This window comes from Apis cerana, linkage group LG5 (genome assembly GCF_029169275.1).
Source record: "Apis cerana isolate GH-2021 linkage group LG5, AcerK_1.0, whole genome shotgun sequence".
Classification (NCBI taxonomy): Eukaryota; Metazoa; Arthropoda; class Insecta; order Hymenoptera; family Apidae; genus Apis; species Apis cerana.
In genome coordinates, this window is record NC_083856.1 from 2,988,618 (window position 1) to 3,012,081 (window position 23,464).

Sequence of the window (23,464 nt, forward strand, 5' to 3'; positions counted from 1 at the left end):
TTAAATAATAACTTAAAGAATAACTTATTCTTATATTCTTCTAAAGAATAACTTATTCGATTTTTGAAATTTATATTTTTTTAAATATCTTATTTATCTAACCTATAAAAGATTAAATAATAAGATTAAATAATATATTATTTACGAAATTTTATACCAAATATGCATTAACTTCTATTATATTATTTTAATATGTATTTTATAAATTTAATAAATTCTGTGTAAAGAAATTACAATAAATTAAATAATAACTATAGTAACTTATGAAATAATAATAATGATTTAGTGACTAAAAGTTTTGTAAATTGGTATTTTTACATACTATTATCATGGGTACATATAAAAACTATATGAAATTATTGGAATCTTGGCCTTTGGATAATACAAAACCTGGCAGGTAATTTTATTAAATAAATCAAATTTAAATTTTTTTATATTTTAATATTTTTTTGTAAATATAATCATATTTATGCTAATATTTTTTAATTTTGCTTATAATCAACATTGAGGTTAAATTTAACGTTTTAAATATCTATATTTTTAAATATTTTTATATTGTATGAAATTAATTATATATTTTATTATATTATATTATTATATCAATTTAATAATAATTTTATGCCTAATAATAATTATTATTAATTAATATGAAATATAATTTATAAAATAATTTATATGTATTTCAGAGATTTGGCTCAACATATTCGTGACCAAATAAAACTTGCATTTGCAAAGGGTGAAGCTAGTGAAATAAATCGTGAACAATGTGATCGTTATTATACGAGTTTGAAAAGAATTTGTTCTAATCATTATGGACAAATTTATATTCGAAAATTTCCAAGTACAGCTAGTGGATTAACAAAAGAACAGTGCAATTTAATTCTTACACCAGAAGCATTACAATTTTTTGAAGAAAAACAGGAAGGAATCTTTTCACGTACATTTTCAAGATTATTCAAGAATGTTGTTAAAAAAAATGAATAATATGATTCATATACATAGATATTATGGCATGAAATATTTGAGTAGAAATATATATTATTTATTTTGGAAACAAAATGATATAATATACTTAAAAAATAGTAGAAAATATAGTAAAATAATAAACGAAAATGATAATATTAAAAATACATCTCACATACCAGTAATGGTTAATGAAGTATTACATTATTTAGAACCATCACCAGGAAAAATTTTTGTGGATATGACATTTGGTGCTGGTGGACACTCTATGAAAATTTTAGAATCCTCACCTAATATAAAAATATTTGCATTGGATAGAGATCCTATTGCACATCAATATGCATTAAAATTATCAGAAAAATATCCTGAACAAATAATACCACTATTAGGAAGATTTTCTGAATTACCACAGCTGCTTTGTAAATATAAGGTAAATGTAAATAGCATAGATGGTTTTTTATTTGATTTTGGTTGTTCATCTATGCAACTTGATGTTGGTGAAAGAGGATTTTCTTTGTCAGAAGATGGACCTTTGGATATGAGAATGGATGGATTCAGATATCCACAAGAACCTACAGCAGCTGAAGTTTTAAAAGAAATAACAGAAGAAGATTTAGCTTTTATTTTAAAAATTTATGGTAATGAAAAACACGCTAAAAAAATTGCACGTGCCATTATAGAAACTCGATATACTTTTAGAAATTTAAAAACTACACAAGAATTAGCTCAGCTTGTTGAATCTGTGATTTCAGAAAAAAGATTTGATCAACTTGGTAGATCTACTCATTGTGCAACAAAAACATTTCAAGCATTAAGAATTTTTGTAAATAATGAATTAAATGAGATTAATTATGGTATTGTTATTGCTGGATTTTATTTAAAAACCAATGGTCGTTTAGTAACAATATCTTTTCATTCTCTGGAAGATACTATTGTTAAAAGACATATGTCTGCAAATATAACAGAAACTGTAGCTAATAAAATACCATTAAAATTTTCAGACTATGGCAAACAATATACTCTAACTGAAATGAAAGCTTTTAATCGAATTCCATGGAAAATGTTACATAAACATGTAATAACACCTACACAAGAAGAAATAAATAGAAATCCAAGATCACGTTCTGCAAAATTACGAGCAATTACTAAAGTAATTTAATTATTAATCAAATTATTAATCAAATTATCAAAGTTTATAAATATAAAATATAAACATTTTTTATTTCAAACATTTTTTTTTAATTCTAATTTTTAATATGAAACAATATTTATTATATCTGAAGGTATGTGTCTCCATATATATATATATATATGTACATTTATTACATATAGAAGGAAATTAAAATTATTATAATGATTAATACTATGTAATTTAAATGTAGATAACATAGTATTATAAATATTTATAACATTTGATGTTTAATATATTCAAAATAAGCCTTCTATTTCATTTGTTTCATTATTCCAATCCATGTCATAAATGCTTGGTCTTGTAGATAAACCTGGCATCATCATTATCTATAAATATAATATTATGATTACAAATTATATATATATATAATTCTATAATTTAAAATACTTACCTCTCCTACCATAGGTACTATAAAACCTGCTCCTACAGATACAAATATATCAGTAATATTAAGTGTGAAACCAATAGGTGCACCTTTAATGGATGGATCACCAGTTAAAGAGTTTGATGTTTTTGCCATGCAAAGAGGTAATGTATCATAACCTAATTTATTATATTTTTCAATTTTTTTCTGAACCTACAATATATAATTGTTAATTTTAATTTTATACATAATTATGCAAATTATATATATATTATAAACTTATTGAAAGTTTACTTTGTCTGCAAGAATAACTTGTCCAGCTCCATATATTTCTTTAGCAATGATATTTATTTTTTCTTCAATATTAATATTAAGATCATATAATACTTTAAAATTATAATGCTTATTTGTGGCAGCTATAACTGCATCTGCAAGTGCCGTAGCACCTGCACCACCTTTTGTCCAGTGATCACATACAATTGCATCAATTGCACCACTTTCCATTGCAGCTTTTTTTATTAATTCTAATTCAGATTGGGTATCAGTACTAAAATAATTTATTTTTTTTTATATAGTAGTTTAAAAAGTTAGAGTTTGCTACAATTACAAGTTATATTTTATATAAAACTTACGTATGAACGTTAATGGCAACAATTACTGGAATGCCAAATTTAATTCCATTACTAATATGCTTCTGAAGATTTGGAAGACCTTTTCTAATTAAATCAAGATTTTCTTCGAGATATTCTTTTTTTAATGGAGCACCAGTTGTTACGGGAGGTCCACCACCATGCATTTTTAATGCTCTAACAGTTGCAACGAGCACAATAGCATTTGGTATATGTCTAGATGTCCGACATTTAATATTAAAAAATTTTTCCATTCCAATATCAGAACCGAATCCAGCTTCGGTTACTACGATACCTTCGGGACCAACTAATTTTAATGCAATAGCATCCGCAATGATAGAACTACAACCGTGTGCGATATTTGCAAATGGCCCAGTATGAACCATTACTGGTGTTCCTTCTAAAGTTTGCATAAGTGTCGGTTCAATGGCATCTTTTAATAGAATTGCCATTGCTCCAGTCATACCCTAAATATATATTTAATATATTACTGAACAATAAAATAAAATATTTGCGATTTCATAATTACTTAATATACTAACAAAATCTTCGGCGGTTAAAGGTTCTCCATTTTTGTTGAAAGCAACTACTATATTACCAAGTCTCTGTTTCATGTCATCGACACTAGTTGATAATGCAAGTATTGCCATTATTTCTGAACCAACAGAAATGCAAAATGATGTTTGTCGTGTTTTACCTTTCTCAGTTGGATTTTCACCAATTGTAATTTTGCGTAAAAATCGATCATTTATATCAACCACTAAAATAAATATATTTTATTAATAAAGAAGATTTCTTTTATAAATTTTATTACATGATTTTTACATGATAATTTTTATATTACCTCGAGTCCAAGTGATATTTTCTGGATCGATATCTAATCTTGCAAATTTTCTTTTTTCTTCTTCAGTTAAACTATTTGGATCAGTTTTTGCAATACCTAGTTTTTTTAAACGTTTCAATTGTATTTTTGAAAATTTTCTTTCATTTTTAATTGTTGGTACAAGACGATTATAAAGAGCTTCATCAGTTTGAGTACATTCGTGAAAATATCGAGCATCGATTTGTGCTGCTAATAAATTATTGGCTGCAGTTACAGCATGAATATCACCAGTTAAATGTAAATTAAATTCTTCCATAGGAATGACCTAAACATATTATATATGTTTTTTCTACATTTAATAACATATTTTAATATAATAAAAAACTTATATAAACAAAAAGATGTCATACGTTAATATAAGTTAATGTAATTTCTGTCATAAATAATATGTCATAGTTTAGTTTTTTGTATTTTAATAATTTATGTAAATGATATTATGATTAAGCTTGTATATCTTTGAAATATTTTTTATAATAATTTCAATACATGATACCTGTGAGTATCCTCCACCTGCAGCTCCACCTTTCACTCCAAACGTAGGTCCTTGACTAGGTTGCCGTAAAGTTACAAATGAATTTTTATCTCTATGTGCAGTTAATGCTTGCACTAAACCTACTGATGTCGTACTTTTACCTTCACCGAAAGGTGTTGGTGTGATACCAGCAACCACTACGAGTTTTCCATTTGGTTGATGTTTTAATCGTTTTAAAACATTCAAGCTAATCTTTGCTTTTTTACTTCCATAAGGACTGATTTCATTAGGGAGCAAACCAATTTCTTCAGCTAAAGTCGTGATTGGTTTAGGTTCTTGATTTCTTGAAATTATTATGTCATTAGGTACCGGGTTTTGAGGATTGATTTTTAAAATTCTCAGTTTCCATTTTTTATTTAATATTTTTTCAGCTGCTCTTTGTGCAGATATTACTGTATTTTTCATCAACATAGCTACAGTCATTGGACCAACGCCTCCAGGTACAGGCGTAATATATGAAGCTATTTTCACAGCTTCTTCGTAATCAACATCGCCCACTAAACGTTGTCCACTATTCTTTGTAGAGTCTAAAGAAATTTAGATTATAATACTACTTTTAGATTATAATAGAGATTATAATACATATATAATTATAATACACATATAATTATAATATATAATAATTAGATTATAATACTATTATTGACTATTATTATATAAATTTATTATGTTTTTTTATAATGAATTTTTTATTTATTACGCTAAATATTTTTTAAAATTCTATTAAAAATTAAAAATAAAATTTGTGAGCTTGAAATTAGAAAATAATTGAAAGTAAAATTTTGCTAATCAAAATGAAAACATTTAATAGATCATTTATCTTTTGTTTGTTGTTTGTCTTATATTTATTATTTCGAAACTTTAGTTTTATATAATGAAAGAAAGAGCATATTAAACATAAATATTGATAACGAATGATATGAAACTAGTATTTTTCAGTTTTTCCAGTTGGAGAATCATAACATTAAGTTTAATAATTATTTTAACTGTTTAACTGTTTATTTCAAATTGATAATGCATAATTTAAGAGCTAAAAGCAAAAAATTGATACATAAAATTAGGATTACCTGGAATAGAATTGATTCCACAATCAATTACAACTGCGCCCGGTTTAATCCAATTTCCTTTAACCATCTGAGGTTGCCCTATACCAACTACTAAGATATCAGCTTGTGAGACCTTTAATTACAAATAGTTACATTTATTTTATAATATTTTATATTTTATACGTAATTTCATAATATTTCAGTCATAATTTTAATAATACTCACAATTTGTGGAAGATTTTTTGTTTTTGAATGGCACACTGTTACAGTTGCGTTATGCCATTTCAAAAGTTCAGATATAGGTGTACCAACGATTTTACTTCTACCTAAAACTACAGCTTGAGCTCCTGCGATTGATACACCGCTCCTGGAAAATTTGATTTCAATTATTACGTATATATTACATGTTATTATATATTTTATATAAATTATTCATTATTCAAAATATTCAATTAAGAATTAATGGTTTGATTTTAAAAATTATTTTTTTTTAAACATATCCTATTTTGCATATTAATTTTCCAAGAATAATAAATTATATTATTATCCGAAAAATGTAAAAACATTTTCAATTACTTTTTGATTAATTCAATACACCCATTTGGTGTGCATGGTAAAAATCCCGACATATCACCAATTGCTACTCTTCCTTCATTGATTGTATTCAATCTAGAAAGATAATAGAATTTTATTTTAATATTTTATTTATATGCTATATAAATGCTTTAATTTATTCTTAAATATTTATTTTAAAAATAATTAGTAAAATAAATATTAATGTTAATTTTTGTGTAATTTTAAAATTTTTTAATAATGCTAATAATAGAGACGTCATTTTAATGAAAATATCAAGATGTTTCAATAAAGAAATAAATAAAAAATGATTATCATCAACTTTGCAAGTATTAATCGAAAAATGTTTAACTATATTCTTATCAGTTAATTTGAGACATTTTGCGTTAAAGGTCAATTCTATATGTTAATAAAGAATTTTACATTATATTAATTTAAACAAAATTTTTAGAATTATATTATTTCTTAATTAATTTTTATAAAACAATTCAATTAAACATATTTTTACTATTTGTATATTTTTATTTATTTTATATTTATGAAGATATATATATATTATATATCTATATATAATAATGTAGAAAAATAATATATATATATTATATTTATTTCGAAAAACTTACCCATCTACATCTTTTTCGGGTAATACTAAATCAGTAATCATATTTGAATTAATTTTATTGATAGAATCAAGTGGCATTTGTACAATAATACCATGTATATTTGGATCTTGATTTAATTTATTCACTTTGTTTATTAATTCTATTTCTGTGATAGTGTTTGGTAATTTCACATGATCTACAACAATTCCAATATCATTTGCTGCTTTTATTTTCATTCTTATATAAACATTTGAATCTTCTCGACCGCCTACTTGAACGATCGCTAAATTAGGTACAAAGTTTGATATTTTTTCTTTCAATGCCTTCACATCTTTTGTTATGTTTTCACGAATTTCCCTAAGGAAAATAAATATATAAAGAAAATAATAATAGAAAATTCATTATATCGCTTTTTTTCAAAAAATATTTTCTAAATTTAAAATATTTTCATTATAAAATTATTTGTTTTAAAAAAATATATTAAGTATTAAATTTATTGAATTTATTGCATTGTTAATTACATTACATTAATTACATTAATTACATGATATATTTATTTTCATATTTTAAAAAATTGTTTATTTATTCTAATATTTTTTTTTAATATTTTATATAAATATTTATGTCAATATATATACATATATTTCTGATATCGTATCTTTTGAACATTTGAAATTGGCGCATTGTAACGAATATGTCATATGTTTTTTAAAAAGTAAGTACATGAGTAAGTAAATACATATATTTAATCTTTTTAGTAATCAAAAATTTTATTTTTAGGATATATTTGTACATTAACAAGTGTTCATGATTATATAATTTTAAAAAGTATACATAACCTCACTTAAAAAAAAAAATACTTTTATGATGATTTATAAGAATTTATGAAAAAATGAAATCTTAAAAATTAAGTTTGATTATAATAGATACTATCGACCTCTATAACTTTTAATCACAAATTTGAATTGTAATTGATATTTGAAAAGTTTTAATTTTAAAATTTACTCCATGAAATAAATATTGATCAAAAATCAATAATTTATTTTAAAGATTCGTTTTAAAAAATTTAATATATTTGAAATCAATCAAAATAGTTTAATTATTGAAATAGTTTGAATTATATATTAAATTTGTTTCTTTTATATTTAAAAAAAAATATAACTTACTTCGCTAATTCAGTGCCGGATAATATAATTCCTCGTACATCTGTCGACATAATTCTATGAAAATATCTAGAAACACAAGAAAAATAAATGATGTGTTTTTACTATTTTTATTAAATTTTTTAAGACAATCAATTTCGAAGAATATAAATTACAACGTATAAATCGATACGATCAATATGAATGAACAGTCTTAAGTGAAGCATCCAGTTTTCAGGCGAGTTACTTGTAATATATATGCATGTATGTATATATGTATATTTATTGAGATAGAATTATGTGAACTGTTATTATAGAGAATATATATCCATCATTTAAACACGCTTATATAGCTTATACTTTTTCTTTGATCAATATCTGAAACTTGTACAAAATATTAATAAACAATGAATATTAATAAATAAATATATATTTCTAACTTATTTATATGTAATTTATCTTTTGATAAATTTTTTTCATGTTTTAAAAATTATATAATTAGAAAATATCTTTAATGTTATAAATTATAAAAAATTTATATTACATGGAATATAATAATAATAATTGAAATATAACATATATATAATATATATATATTACAATAATTTGCAATGTTTTCTTTAATTTTTTTTATTTTATTGATATATCTCTGATAATTTTCAATTGTTGAATAAATATTTCAATTATCAATAGAAACAATAAAATTTTGAATGAATATTACAAGAAATATATCTTACTTGAAAGTTTGCAATATTCGTGTCATTTATATTATAAACTAAGTTTCTTTCTAATCTTTTTGTAAAAACGAACAGTTCATTAACAAAGTTAATCTTTATGGGGGGTATACAAAAAAAATAACAAGAAAAATCTTTATCGACAATTTATGATGACATTAAGATTGATAACCTTTGATATTTTAATTATTATGAATTTATTATGAAAATATTATTATACACAATACAAAGCGCAAAATATTTGTGAATAAAATAAATAACAATAAATAAGTGCAAATATTTATGCATATATTTGTTATAAATAATAATAAATTAATAATTATTTTTATATAAAAATTGAATATTTAAATAAAATTAATTGAATTGCAATATTTAAAAATTTAAATTAAATATGATTAAGATAAAAGTAAGAATAGTTTCGTTATCTATTACGACATTTCTTTTTTTGATGAATAAATAAGTTTAAATATAATACAAATATTGCTATGCTTATTTTCAGTGAATAACAGAGAAAGTGATTAATTTTTGAATAATGAGACTTAAGTATATGAAAAATGAAAAAAAAAATAATTTATCTTATCAAATTTTATCTTATGTATGTCAAAACTTCGCAATTAGTTTTTCTAATATATTTTTTGGACAAACTACATAATAATTAATTTTTGTGACATAAAAATTTATTAAACAAAATGCACTTTGTGTAAAATCGAAAATTTTATAACAAAAAACTTTAGAATATATTAATGATTAATTATATAATTTTAATTAATGATTTATGCTTTATTTATAATTTAATAGACAATTTTATAAATATGAAATAATTTTGTGAATTTATATAAATTTTATAGAAAACATTACATATTTATTTATATGATAATACTTTAAGGATTCAATGAATATCTTTCTTAAAATTAGAAAAAAATAAGATTAATTATTTAATATGAATACAGTTTAATTTTAAATTTATATTTTAAATATTATGGTAAATATTATTTATTATTGATATTTATTATTAAAATAAAATAAATAATTTTAGTAATTTAATTTTTATAAAATGATATACAACATAATTTTGTAATAGAATGATTTTTATAATATATACTCTAAAGTATTATATTTTATGATATTATATTTTATATGTATTTTATAGAAATAATAATGCTTTTTAAAAAATATATAATTAACAATTCAATATATCGAAAAAAGAAAAAAAATATTAAAGTTATCTCTTAAGCATATAAATTTATAAAGCAAATATAAACAAGGAGAACAAATAGTGAGAAAAAGATAGAAAAGAATAAAAATATTGAAATCAACGCCATCTTCAGAGTGCCGTAAATGAAACTATATAGATAAGGAGAGTAAATAGAAAAAAAAAAGGATAGAGATTTCTTTATCCTTTTTTATTATTTGCTCTCCTTCTCTAGTTAGTTTCATTTACGATGAAGAGATGGCGCCACCGATACCCTTTTCATTACCTTTATCCTTCTTTTATTATTTACTCTCCTTCTCTAGTTAGTTTCATTTACGATGAAGAGATGGCGCCACCGATACCCTTTTCATTACCTTTATCCTTCTTTTATTATTTACTCTCCTTCTCTAGTTAGTTTCATTTATGAAGAAGAGATGGCGCCACCGATACCCTTTTCATTATCTTTATCCTTCTTTTATTATTTGCTCTCCTTCTCTAGTTAGTTTCATTTATGAAGAAGAGATGGCGCCACCGATACTCTTTTCATTATCTTTATCCTTCTTTTACTATTTGCTCTCCTTCTCTAGTTAGTTTCATTTACGATGAAGAGATGGCGCCACCGATACCCTTTTCATGATCTTTATTCTTTTTTTATTATTTGCTCTCCTTCTCTAGTTAGTTTCATTTACGATGAAGAGATGGCGCCACCGATACCCTTTTCATGATCTTTATCCTTCTTTTATTATTTGCTCTCCTTCTCTAGTTAGTTTCATTTACGATGAAGAGATGGCGCCACCGATACTCTTTTCGTTATCTTTATCCTTCTTTTATTATTTGCTTTCCTTTTTTAGTTAGTTTTATTTACGATGAAGAGATGGCGCCACCGATACTCTTTTCGTTATCTTTATCCTTCTTTTATTATTTGCTTTCCTTTTTTAGTTAGTTTTATTTACGATGAAGAGATGGCGCCACCGATACTCTTTTCGTTATCTTTATCCTTCTTTTATTATTTGTTTTCCTTTTTTAGTTAGTTTTATTTATGATGAAGAGATGGCGCCACCGATACTCTTTTCGTTATCTTTATCCTTCTTTTATTATTTGCTTTCCTTTTTTAGTTAGTTTTATTTATGATGAAGAGATGGCGCCACCGATACTCTTTTCGTTATCTTTATCCTTCTTTTATTATTTGCTCTCTTTGTTAGTTTTATTTACAATGAAGAGATGATATTAAGTGTTCAATTTTTATCATATTTCTATCTTTCTCCTATTTTTTGCTTTTATTTTCTTTTCTTTTGTATTTTTGCGTTTTATATTTCATATATATTTTTGTTTTTTCATATTTTATGCATATTTCGTATATATTTTAATATTTTTTTATAGATTTCTTGGATTTCTTAGTTTTATTTATCACAAGATTAAAGCGATATATATATAAAAAGTATTGAATTAAGATAAGTAATTAAATACTAAGTAATTAAATATAAGTGATTAAATACGAAGTAATTAAATATAAAATAATGAAAAATTAATTAAATATTTTCAAAATTATTAACTATGAAGTATATACGTATATATTTGAAATATTTTTCACTCATCGGAGAAAAATAATAAATTAATCTAATAATACGGGAAGAAATATAAAATATATATGACACGCAGAATCTTTAAGAAAAGCTTCTTAGAGATTCTTTTAGAAAACAACGACATTATTCTCTAAACAATTAAAGTGATACAAAATGATACAACAAACACATTTAACATCATTCTCAGTGAATAAATTTCTAATATTCCGATAACTCGAAAAGACTTTACGTCCGCTTCAAACGGCTCAATGAAATTAAGCATAGCATGTTCCATGTCCTTTATCCGGTCTTCGCGCTGATTGGGGGATCTGTAATATCGTTAGATCGTGGTTTTCAACCGGCCGTTCTGCCGTTTCGGCATTCGAGGTCGGAGCAACCGGCGAAGATTAGTAAGATTAACCAAGATCCTCCTTCTACGTGGCTTTCCGCGTTCTCAGAAGGGCGGAAGTCTGACAAAGGAGCGCGATTCGTGGTCACATCTCTGATGCTCCAGATTCCCTCCCGTGTTCCGACCAAACCTGTTTTGCTCCCTCTTTATTCCCCCCTTCTTATCGAGTTCAATTACGTTTCCTCCAAACCTAATTTCTATTGTGAGCTATTATGATATATCGTTAATTTTCTTAAATCTAGTGAGAAAATATCACTAGCAAAAAGTTTGCTTGAATTTTTAATTTAAAATATTCGCGATTTATGAAAGATTTGTGAATGAAAAGAAAAAAAAGTAGTTGACTATTATTTTTCACTTTTATAATACATTTATTAAAGTATCTTTATTCTGTATTACGTGAGCAATTTTACAGAATTTTCTAATTATGAATTATCATCATATAATATTCTTTGAGTTGAAATTAATTTAATTTTTATTATTAATCAAAATAATTATATATTGGCAATATATTTCGTAGATTTTCACGTATATAAATTGAACAATTTATGTCAAGAAATAGAAATGATTTTGAATTCGCTTAACACTTTCCTTTCCTTTCCTCCCAAATATCAGTTGAAAGAATGAAGATCCATAAAATGACCCACTATTCTCATTTTAACAGGAACAGAAATACTACTTCTTCCCGTTAGTCGACAATATTCCATGAAACTTAGAAGCACGTAAACGTTCGGATCGCTAACTGTTTAAGTACACTTTCAAGGCAACTCCCGAAGGACCTATGCCCGCGCAAGGTCCAGAATCTCGCGGGTCTTCGTAGCTTAAAGTTAATTAATATTTGACCGACGGTAGCAAGGTCGAAGATCACGTGGAAATTGGCGGTCTCCGTGAAATTGTTGGATCGATGCAGCAATCGGCATCTATAATTTCTCATCGAGAAATTATAGTAGATTTCCGCAATCCAAAATGCCCTTCCCATAAACTGCTCACTATCTTCGTCCATTCAATCAACTCCTCTTCTTCTTTCATAACCTAATCCGTTTCCCTTTTCAAATACTATTTCTACAAATCAATCTTCGATTCGCAAGATTTGCCTCGGGCAATCTTATGCCGAATCGATATTATCCCAACTTTCATTTCACCCTTCATAAGATAAGAAAATACATTTCGTCTTATGACGTTTAATTTTATTTTTCGAGTTTCAAGTTTAAATATTAATTATTTATTAAAGTATTTTAGAATCCCGTCAAAATTAACGACAAACAGTCAATTTTTATTTAAATATTCAAACTTTCTCTTCTCTTCTTTTCTCGAATTAAAGATTCATCTTTAAATCATCGACAAAATAATAATAAATAGCGACAAGCATTATCTCTGAGAATCGATGAATCTAGAATGAAACGATCCATTTCAATCTCTGTTCGGCAATCTGTGCCGTGGTAAGTAAACGTTGTCGATGGATATGAGGTATCGATTAACCACCTCGCCCCTTCTTTCTCCAACAGTTAATACAGCTGGAACCGGTGCCGATCGAGTTTTCAAGTCGAAACGAAGGGTGCCCGTTGATGGGAGTGGAGTGGAGGGGATGAGTTTGTAGCGCTCCGTCGTGGAATAGGTACGTACAGATTCCAACTTCTGCGGATAGTTAAGCTTAAGGGTTCTACGGAGAAACTAGCCTTGGGGGTGACTGGGGCCACGGATGATCAGGGCTGAAGTAAACTGGCGCGGGAGAGGAGGAGGGGAGAGGGAGAAAGGAGCGAGGCCGAAGGAAAGGGGGCTGGATTGGGTGTTATAGGGTGGAAGATTTCTCCATCTCGGATAGCAAAGCAACTTGGACCGCAAATTCCTTTACGCGGTTCGGCTTCGAAGTGCATCCACTGTTACAGTAGTCAAGGAACGAACTCGATTTCGTTAATAGGTCGCGTTTAACTTGTGCATTTTATATGTCGGGGATAGTTGGGGAGCTTTTGGCTTGTTTCTCGGATAGAGACTCTTGGGGCGTAATTGAGAGAAAGAATGAAGTAAATTTGGTTTTTTTTTTATATAATCTCGCGCGTGATGATCTGTTGTGAATTTTTTAGTTTTTATAGTTTTTATTTTTGTAGTTAGATAGGTATATTTGATTATAAGATAATTTAGGTAATTGAATGTACTTATGTGGGAAACATATGTCATTTTAATATGAGCTTCGTGCATTTCTTTATAGAAATTAATTAGATTCTATCGGATTATATTCAATTTTATAAAAATTATTCAATTCTTATTTATAACATTGTTTTATATTCAACAAATAATCTTTGAGTAATAATAATTGTAGATTAAAATTAAATTGCGTATTTATTACAAGTATTATATATATAATTGATAAAATAATATAATATATAATAACTTATTTGTATTTATTCAATTTTTGAAGATTTTAATTTTGAAGATGTTACGCATGCATAATATAAATCTTATAAATTTTAAAAATAATTTAAAATAATTTGATAAAAGACTAGATAAAATAATAGAAAATTCTTGAAAGATGATTATAATTTTATTCAGAACGTAGGAAGTAATAAATTTATCGAAGGAAATCGCAGCTAAGATAGCGTTTAGGCATCCCTTAAAATGCAAACCAGTCAGAGACACAAATTACCCGATGAATCAAGTGACTTCGGGAGCCACTTGTAAACTGCCGCGGTCGTAAACCTACCATTACCTGCACTCTACATTTAGTGTCCCTCCATAAACATTTACATTTACATTTATATTACGCTATCCGAATGAACATGACTAAATTTCACCCAGTGTGTATCAAGTGTGTAATTGCATTTTTCTATCGACATATCATAATTTTCATATTTATTAAAAATTCACGTTTTATATACCCGCAACGTTTTGATATTTGAAATTTTTTTAATATTTTGAAGTTATATCAAATTGGGAAAAAAGTTCTATATATAAAGTATATAGAGCAAGATTAGTTTAATTTATATTCTGATAAGAGTGTAATGAATATGTAGGAATATGTATCATGGAATATGGAATTTCATTTGTATTATCTATTTAATTTTTTTTAAATGTAATTTTGAGATAAATATTTAATACAAAATTTCGTTGATATAGCAATATTATATATATTTGCAAAATTTTTCGTCCAATAAACATTTTTCAAATTAATTTTAACATCTGTTACAAGGCAAAATAGAAAAAAGTAGAGTCTATAGTATATTTTTTGTGTTAATAAAAATCAAAGAGCAAAAAGAATTCTAGAAAACACTTTTAACTGAATTTTATAATCATGGAATAAAAGTTTTTCTTTTAAGAAATCATTTAATTACAAAAAAACATAGTCACTTCACTTTTATTTTAATTTATTTCGATTCATTTAATTTATTCTAAACTATTTCAATCGAACTTAATTTAATTTAACTCATTCTCATTTACATCAAATCATTTTAATTTATTCAGAAAATAAAAATATAAATAAAAGTACACCTTCCTTTCAGTACAATAGTGTCTCTTCTATATCCAAAATTCCTCATTTTGCCCCATTGAATTTATTTCACTTACTAAACAATAAATATTTATATTTCTCAATATATTTATCCAGATAAAAATTTCTACTCTATTAAACAATCTCTATAATTACAACATTATTGATTTCCAAATCACATAAATCGTTTGTACCATCTTATCTCGTGTTTTGCTTTGATTGAAAATCCTTTTTCAATCAAACAGAAGATATTGCTAATCCTGAGCTATCGTGTGATTCGAGTACTTTCGCGTGTAAAGCTGGAGTACGTGTTCTAATACAGGTGTAGAGAGCAATCCTGCTTCCAATCAAGGATCCTTAGAAGAGACTAATCAAAATTAATAGCCAGTTGCCACTCCTTCGCATCTAGGCGATACCTCGTGGAGACGGCACGAGATTGGATATGTCGGCAATAAATAGACGATTGAACGTAGTCGTTCGTGTTGGATGGCGGAAGGGATATGAAATTAATACAACTCCATCCTGCAGGCCTGTCATGGAAGGCGCTTCTGCTTTCACATAGGTATTTCTGGCATCCTTAGGCTCCTCGACCGTAAGGACCCTTCGACGTGAATATCAAGGAAATTAGAGACGCTAGTAGATAGGCCTGAATTATCGACGGTCCAACGAATCACCGTTCCTTGGTCATCAAGATTTGGCCGTTCCAATGATTATATACGGTATTAGTGTCGTGTGATTTAGAGAAGGACTAATCTTCTGATTGAAATCTGAATTTTGTTAATTATAATTATTTTAGTTAAAAAAAACGATGAAACAATTTAATTTTTACTTTCCAATTATAGTATTTTGTTATGATTAGATAAGTAATTGTGAAAAATAATATAAAAAAGATCATTGGTATACATCATTCTAAAATTGAAAGGATGTTTTTCATTTTTCATCATTTCTTTAGTTAAAGTTGTATCGTTCGATACAAATTTCGTTTACATTGAAAATCAATATATTGATGATGATTTTTTACTTTAAAATTATGTAAGATATTAATTTGAAATTATATCTTTTAAATACAGATTATTTTTAAATTTTTAAGATGATCATTTAATCAATAATATGTATATATTTTTTTTTAGTTTGGCAATATAAGATAGAAAACTTTACTTTGGGAACAAATAGTACAACAAAAGTTTTAAAGTTTAACGAGATTAATAAAATGTAGCATGGGTACATGGGAGTGAGGTAGAAGTTTATATGAGATAACTTTGCATTCGACTTCTGGAATGGGACCGGTATTATCGTTTCGAGCTTAGGTACTCTTGTTGATTAGCCGTGGAAATTCGACAGCTTCGTAATCGAAAGCATTACTCTAAAATTATAAAAACGTGTATTATATAAAAATATATAATACACGTAGCACACTTCATATTTGGATATTCATTTTTCCTATTTTGATATATTTAAATTCTACTTTTTAAACAGTTCAAAATATTTGACGTAAATTCTATTTTGAAAAATTTTTAAAATATCGAACATCGTATATATGCTCCTCTGTTCCACGTTTGGACGACTAAAATCTCTTGCTTCCCCCCTCCAGGAATAAATATCTCATCGGTAATTCTGATCGGCGAAGAAGACTCAATCGAAACATGAAATTCATATTGCGCCTTTCTTAGCAGACCAAGTGCCGATTGATCGTGGCAATGGTCTCGAGTGGTTCGGTCAATAGTTGGGAATTTCGAGGGTGCTCTAACTCTGCTCAGGGCAGGGACAAGAAAGATAACTTTGTAGAGAGGGTAAGACGCGGCTTGCTGGGGGTTGATTGGGTGACCCCTCACCATCTCTGCTCACCGTTTCTAGCATCACCCTCCCTTCCCAGCATCTTGCTTTCTCTGCGATCAAAACGATTTCACCCCCTCTCCACCACCATAAAAATATGGCCGACCAGACGCGGTTTCGAGGGGTCTCAAATCCATCGTCCTAAGAGATTTGACGAGTTGACGGAAGGGTGGTTGGCTTCTCTTATATGGAAAATCCGTGTTTACCATTTTGTAAAAAATTTTTGTGAAACATCTTTTTGATCTAATTGATAACAAGGAAATAATGAAGTATTATTTTGCGTGAAAATATTATATTTGAAGAGAGAATTGAAAATTACCCGATTTCTGCATGCTTCGTTATCATGAATGATGATAAATGATATTTATTAGTGTAATCAAGGTTTTTAAATTAATGTGAAACACGGAGAAAATACATGTAATTTGATCGATTCATATTTATGTACAATGTAAAGAAATTGGTATGGGAATAGTGTGTTCAACAGACATTGATTGCTTTTGAATGAAAAAAATGAGGGAAAGGATTGACTACTTATTACGAGTTAAGAATTATAAAAGAGACTTGACGAGGTTTAACGATCCGTAAGTGGAGAATTCATTGATTGGTACGCATCTCCGGTCTGTCGTTGAGAAAAGTATCAAGCTGTGCATTGGTTTTTTTTCATGAATTTTTTGTAATATTATAAATATATAGCTGATATAATTTTATTTACTTAATAATTCTTTATATTGTTTTTTATATTTATATTATTTTTAATTAAAAATGATTTTTATTACTTTTATATAGATATAGATATTTCATAAGTAAATTTTAAGAATTTAATTTTAATAAAAATATGATAAACTTATGTTTATTATTAACCTATATTTTTCATTTTCAAAACAGATGTTTAATTTCCTTAAAAAAATATTGTATCTCAATTAAGAATATTAATTTCTTAAAGTTTATCATTTAAAAAATTTCTTATTGAACAAATTATGTAGATGATAATTCAGTGATATTGAATTAAACATTAATATTAGAAAATTATAATAATAATTTATTCTTTTCTATCATTGATTTTACTACAATTGTTTGTTTATTAAAATTGCATGCTATCTATTTAATTTTTCATCATAAATTGTAACTTTGATAATTTTACATTAAAATACATTACAATATAATTACAATAAATCATTATACTTCTTTGCAAACGATTCTAAGATTCTAAGAAGACATTATTTATAAAGAATAAAGAATTAATATTGTTTAAAAATCCTATTAATAAATAAATTATTTTTTTTACATTATTGTATTAAACAATTATAAAGTAAGCAATCCTTTTTTAAAATCTTCAAATATGTAAAATCAATTTATATTCTTCTAAAAAAATGAGATGCGTACAAAAGAATCATTCGATACACAATTCATTGTAACAAGTGGTCGGGTAAAGTTTGTCCAAAGTTTAAGGAATATCGGTGCATTGAGGCTGAAGCATCGAGATCTCTTGGCAGAGAACAATGGTACACCCCGGATTCTCTTCTTAGATAGCATCTGTATCGTAGACGCGGGGTACAGAAGAGAATGAGTAGGTCTTGCAACCCATTCCCAACCCCATAGAACTCCGCAGCCCAGACCGTTTCGAAGTGCCTACCATCTTAACAGCCATATTGAATTATGGTTATTACGACGTCCTGTCCTTACGATATTTCCTACCCTTTGAAGTTCACGGAAATTGGACCTTCGAGAGTTATATGTTCTTTTTATTTGAGATTCGATACTTATTGGCGAAGGCTGTCGTCAATAACATGCAAGTTGTAATAGATAATGTTCGATAATATTAATTTAGATTTAATCTGATGCAGTTGTAAAATAAATTGATTTGTCAAATCAATCAAAACTTCGAATGTAAGTTGAAATTATTGTGTTATATGAAGTATTTAATAATGTATTGTAAGATTGCATTAATGAAGTAATAATTCTAAAATTTTTGAAAGGATCTTGTAATTAGATGTAAAATTTTTTCAGAATTTTTGCGTGCCTTGGACAAGAAAAAATAATAAGATTGAAAATTGTGAGATGTTTTCTTTTGGTAAGCTATCGTAGTTTGGACAAAGTTCTAGCTCCCTTATTAAATAAAAACAGGTTTTAGAAAAACCTGTTTTATTTGCAAAAGAAGAAAAAAAATTAATCGTTATCCTATAAAACAGTATTTGTATAACTTTGATATTTTATATTATTCAAAATTTACTGACATCTCTCTTTTCGACAATTTCCATTTTCTAAACAACATCTTTCTTTTAACAAATACTGAAATCTGTATACATGACCAGCCAACAACGCGTTAACACAAAGGATTAACGAGCAAAAGGGCGATCGTGCATCTCCTTCGCGGTTCCAATTTATGAAAATCTCGGAGTGGGGGAGGGCTCGCCTTGATCAGGAGGAATCTCGTGGGCACGATCACTCAACTGAGGATATCTTGATGCAGACGCCCACGATATCGACAGTGCATCCCTTAGGCCCGGAACTCTCTCCTTATCCACCTTCCTGCGTACCTCCGAATAACCTTAGTTACTTTGCTCGACTGTTAGGTTGCTGAAGCCAGCGCGCGCCCCGAAGTACGAAACTCTCGGCTCCTAGGAGAGTCCTAGGTAATCACCGAACTTCGTCTCTCCCTCAGGAACGGGCCACGCCGTATCACCCCTCCCTTCGTTCTCACCCCTCTCGCTTCACCCCACGCCGCTAGTATGGAGCCGATATAACTTTGTTCCTGGGGGTGCAGTACCGTTCCACGAGCCAACGCTGCCTCGTAGTTATCGCATGACGTTGGCTTTCCTCGGCATGGAAACATTTGCGTTCTTGCGATGACCACGGTTCTCGTATAAGTATTTAAATTTATTTTTTATATTGCTTTGTTCGTTATTGAAGAGGGGGTTGATAACGTGTTGGATCGAGGTTTTTTTTCGTGTTTTTTAGGGTGATGGATATAGGGACGATATTTTTTTGGGATTCGTCGTTTTAACGAAGAAATAGAATGAAATTTTTATTTCTAACTATGAAGAATAATAGCTCTGTTCTAGTGAATCTATCTGGCTTTTCATTTATTCAATAAACGATTTTTTATGTTACGAAAATTATATAATTATTATATTGTAAAGCATTTGATTAAACGATTGTGGAATAATTCATTGATAAAACAGAAATATAGAAATAAGGAAATAAATATAAATGGAATAAATATCTATACGTTTATTTTGAAGATTATTCTATTTTGAAGATTATACGAATCCTCCTTAATTATTTTCTTCGCGATTTCAAAATTTGACATAGAATTTTATTCCATTACCTAAACTCCTCGCTATTGTTAGACATTTACAAGATTTAACGAGATCTCTTCGATGCGAGTTGATGCACGTTTAGTGCTTAATGTATAGCTCGCAAATCCACCTGGTCCTGAAAATCCTAAACAAGCCGCCCTCTGTCCGGCTTAATTGGGTTCCTAGAAAATCCTGTAATTGTACGTTAGTACGCGTTCAAGTCTATTGTCTCTGCGCTTCGGCGATGCTTGTACATGGATAATCGTGTCACTGTGTTACCATCTATTGTATTGAGATACAAAAAAATATTAAGATGTATAAAAAAAACATTGATTTTTAAAGATATCGCTTTCTTCTTTCAAATTTAAAATTATATCATTTAAGGGAAAAAGTTCTTAAAAAGAGTTTTTTTTCTTTCGTTTTTTATTTTCTTTTTTAATCTATAATTTTATCGTTTAATTTTTTTTCTAATTTTAATATAATTTTCCTTTGTAATATAAAATTATATTTATTTTAACAAATTTGGATAGTTGCATTTTTGAATTTATATTTCTAGCTATTTTTAATTTGATCAATTAAATATCATCAATTAAATTTGATCAATAAATAATTTCTCATTTCTTAGACTAACTAAGAAATACACATTCTATTTTATATCTTTATTTTATACTCAAGACATGTTCATTTAAGTCTAATGTTTCTTTAATTGTCAATAAAAGAATCTTTTAATCAGTTTTAAAAATTAATCAACTAATAATCCATATCATTATTATAATTCTAATCTTTCAAAAGCAACATAATTTTGAATGTATATATCAAAAGCAACATATTTCAAATATAATTGCAAAGACAATAGAACAAAGATATTATCCATATCGTTCATCATTTTTCTACCAATCGATCAATGGTGAATGATCAGTTGACCTATAACTAAAATTTTTATACTCGACGTGCTGGATAACAGCTTGAAAAACAATGGTCAGATCGAAGAGGACCGTTGGTCCACGATTCTGCGAGAATTTGACTCTTATCGCGAATATTCGAAGCAAAGCGGGTCGATGGACAATAAGGTCGTTGGACGGATCCACCTATCTCAACAATGGTGGCTTATTATCTCGAACAAAAGCAGAGTTCTAGCAGTGTCGAGGGGGTGGTGATGGCCACCCTAGGAAAGATGCCGACGCCATAAGCCTACTAATGGATTCCTTCAACAGCAGCTGTCGCCTTAAGATTGACCGACTTCAACTAAATTAATCTCGACGTCTATGCCATGCCACTTTCCCTGAATCAGAAGCCGAAGAAAACTTTCGCAGCGCAGAAGACAATAACCGATATTCGTCCCACGATTTTAAGTACGTGGATTACAAATATATTTTTCTAGAATTTAGAAGATTTAAGAATTTTAAGACACCGATGATCTTACGTTAATGAGTTTAGTAAATCCTAATTTTTGAAACGAGATAAATTTTATTTTAGATTTATTAAAAATCACAAATGGATTTATGAATCATGAATTGTGTAAAGTCGATAATGATAATATAATGGAATGATTTTTGTCAAATTTTGAAATATATTTTATGTATGAATATTATTTATATTAAGAATTCATAAATAAATAATAAATAGATCATTAAGAAAAGATAAAATTATAAATTGTAAATTATAAATTATAAAGTATAAATTTTATTTTACTAAATCATTTATAAAAAATATAAAATTGAAATATTATTTTTAACTATAATATCTGATAAATAATGAAATAATTGATAATGAAATAAAATTTTCATAGTTTAAAAATTAACAAATGAGTATTTTCGTATTATTTAGTTCTATTAATTACTTTCAAACGAGAATATTAAATTTTTTAAAGTAGATATTCGAAAAATAATTTTTATTGTCGAAAAAATTTTTGTTATAATTTGTATAAAATGCAGTTGTTGGTTAAACTAGAGTAACGGTGTACACTGTCCAACGATTTTCTAAGAGATGGCGTACGCTGCCATTTTGTCAGTATATTCCACGTGGGGGTGAGTAAATTATTGATCAAACCAACCCCATGACTTACTAGAGCCACCTACGCGAGAACAGAGCAAGTTACTACGTTTATTATTCCCAAAGGGATTGATCAATGAAGAAATTTGTCGGTAATTGATTCATACCTCTCTTATTAGAAATTAATTGTTAATTAATTGCTTCGAACTATTCAAAAATTTTCTATTTCAATTATTCGATATAATCGATACGTTAAATTTAACGTGTATTTTATAAATATTTAATTAATATTTAATATTAATATCATTACTGTAAATACACTGTGCTTCCTATATTCATAAATGAATTTCATCACTCTTTGCAATCGTACAAATATGCAATTTAATCAATACATATTAATCAATACACATATACTATTTCATTTATACAAATACTTCGTATATTTTAATTCTTTAATTTCTAATCTAAAGCTTTAATAATTTATCAATCAATCTTCTAAACAATAAATTCTAAATTATCTTTTCCCCATTTTATTATAACATTTACACAAATTTAAATTTTACATGAATAATATCTAAATATAAATCTTCATTCTTCAAGTATATATAATGTATATCTATGTGTCTTATTATCTCATGCAAGTACATTCGGCAGATAAATAATTAAATACCTAATATAAACATTCACAGTCTATTTCTCACGATGTAATATCTAATACAAACATTCACAGTCTATCTTTCACGATATCAACAAACATACGTAAATCACTCAGAATGGAAGAAAGAAATAAAATTTTCTAATTCTTTCACGCCAAGATAAAAAAACAATGAGATTACTTACCTTATCCGACAATGTTCATCACCGTTCCCATTCACGACCACAATGCAGACTGTTCACGTGGATCATGCGAAGACGCGATGACACTCAAAGGAGACACGGTTTTTGAAAACCAGTCTTCTCCCTTTGTCGAAGAATGGTTGGACACGATCGAACCGGTACTGGACGAACTGGTCAGAGAACGAATTCTTCCAGCATCCTG

The 23,464-nt window shown here is 27.3% G+C and overlaps 3 protein-coding genes across 4 annotated transcripts; 2 read left to right on the top strand and 1 right to left on the bottom strand.

Moving 5' to 3' along the window:
- Positions 1–254: 254 nt before the first annotated feature.
- LOC108001355 (ubiquinol-cytochrome-c reductase complex assembly factor 2) lies at positions 255–2,408 on the top strand. Its single transcript, XM_017062316.3, has 2 exons — positions 255–397; positions 687–2,408. The coding sequence occupies exons 1-2, from the start codon at positions 330–332 to the stop codon at positions 982–984; spliced, it is 366 nt and encodes a 121-aa protein (XP_016917805.2). The 5' UTR covers positions 255–329; the 3' UTR covers positions 985–2,408.
- On the top strand, positions 962–2,408 carry LOC133665602 (probable methyltransferase-like protein 15 homolog). The gene has a single exon (XM_062075837.1). It carries the CDS (start codon positions 962–964, stop codon positions 2,120–2,122), a length of 1,161 nt encoding a protein of 386 aa, XP_061931821.1. The 3' UTR covers positions 2,123–2,408.
- On the bottom strand, positions 2,335–8,710 carry LOC108001354 (C-1-tetrahydrofolate synthase, cytoplasmic). 2 transcript variants are annotated; one of them, XM_017062314.3, is made up of 13 exons: positions 8,664–8,710; positions 7,951–8,016; positions 6,806–7,141; positions 6,186–6,278; positions 5,835–5,976; positions 5,631–5,742; positions 4,525–5,090; positions 3,993–4,296; positions 3,691–3,908; positions 3,152–3,615; positions 2,814–3,066; positions 2,547–2,732; positions 2,335–2,481 (listed from the first exon to the last, which is right to left on the bottom strand). In XM_017062314.3, exons 1-13 carry the CDS (start codon positions 8,687–8,689, stop codon positions 2,392–2,394), a joined length of 2,856 nt encoding a protein of 951 aa, XP_016917803.1. In that variant the 5' UTR covers positions 8,690–8,710; the 3' UTR covers positions 2,335–2,391. The 2 variants fall into 2 exon arrangements, with proteins under 2 accessions (XP_016917803.1, XP_061931814.1); XM_062075830.1 differs by having other exon boundaries at positions 7,951–8,304; positions 8,471–8,665.
- Between the last annotated feature and the right edge of the window lie 14,754 nt (positions 8,711–23,464).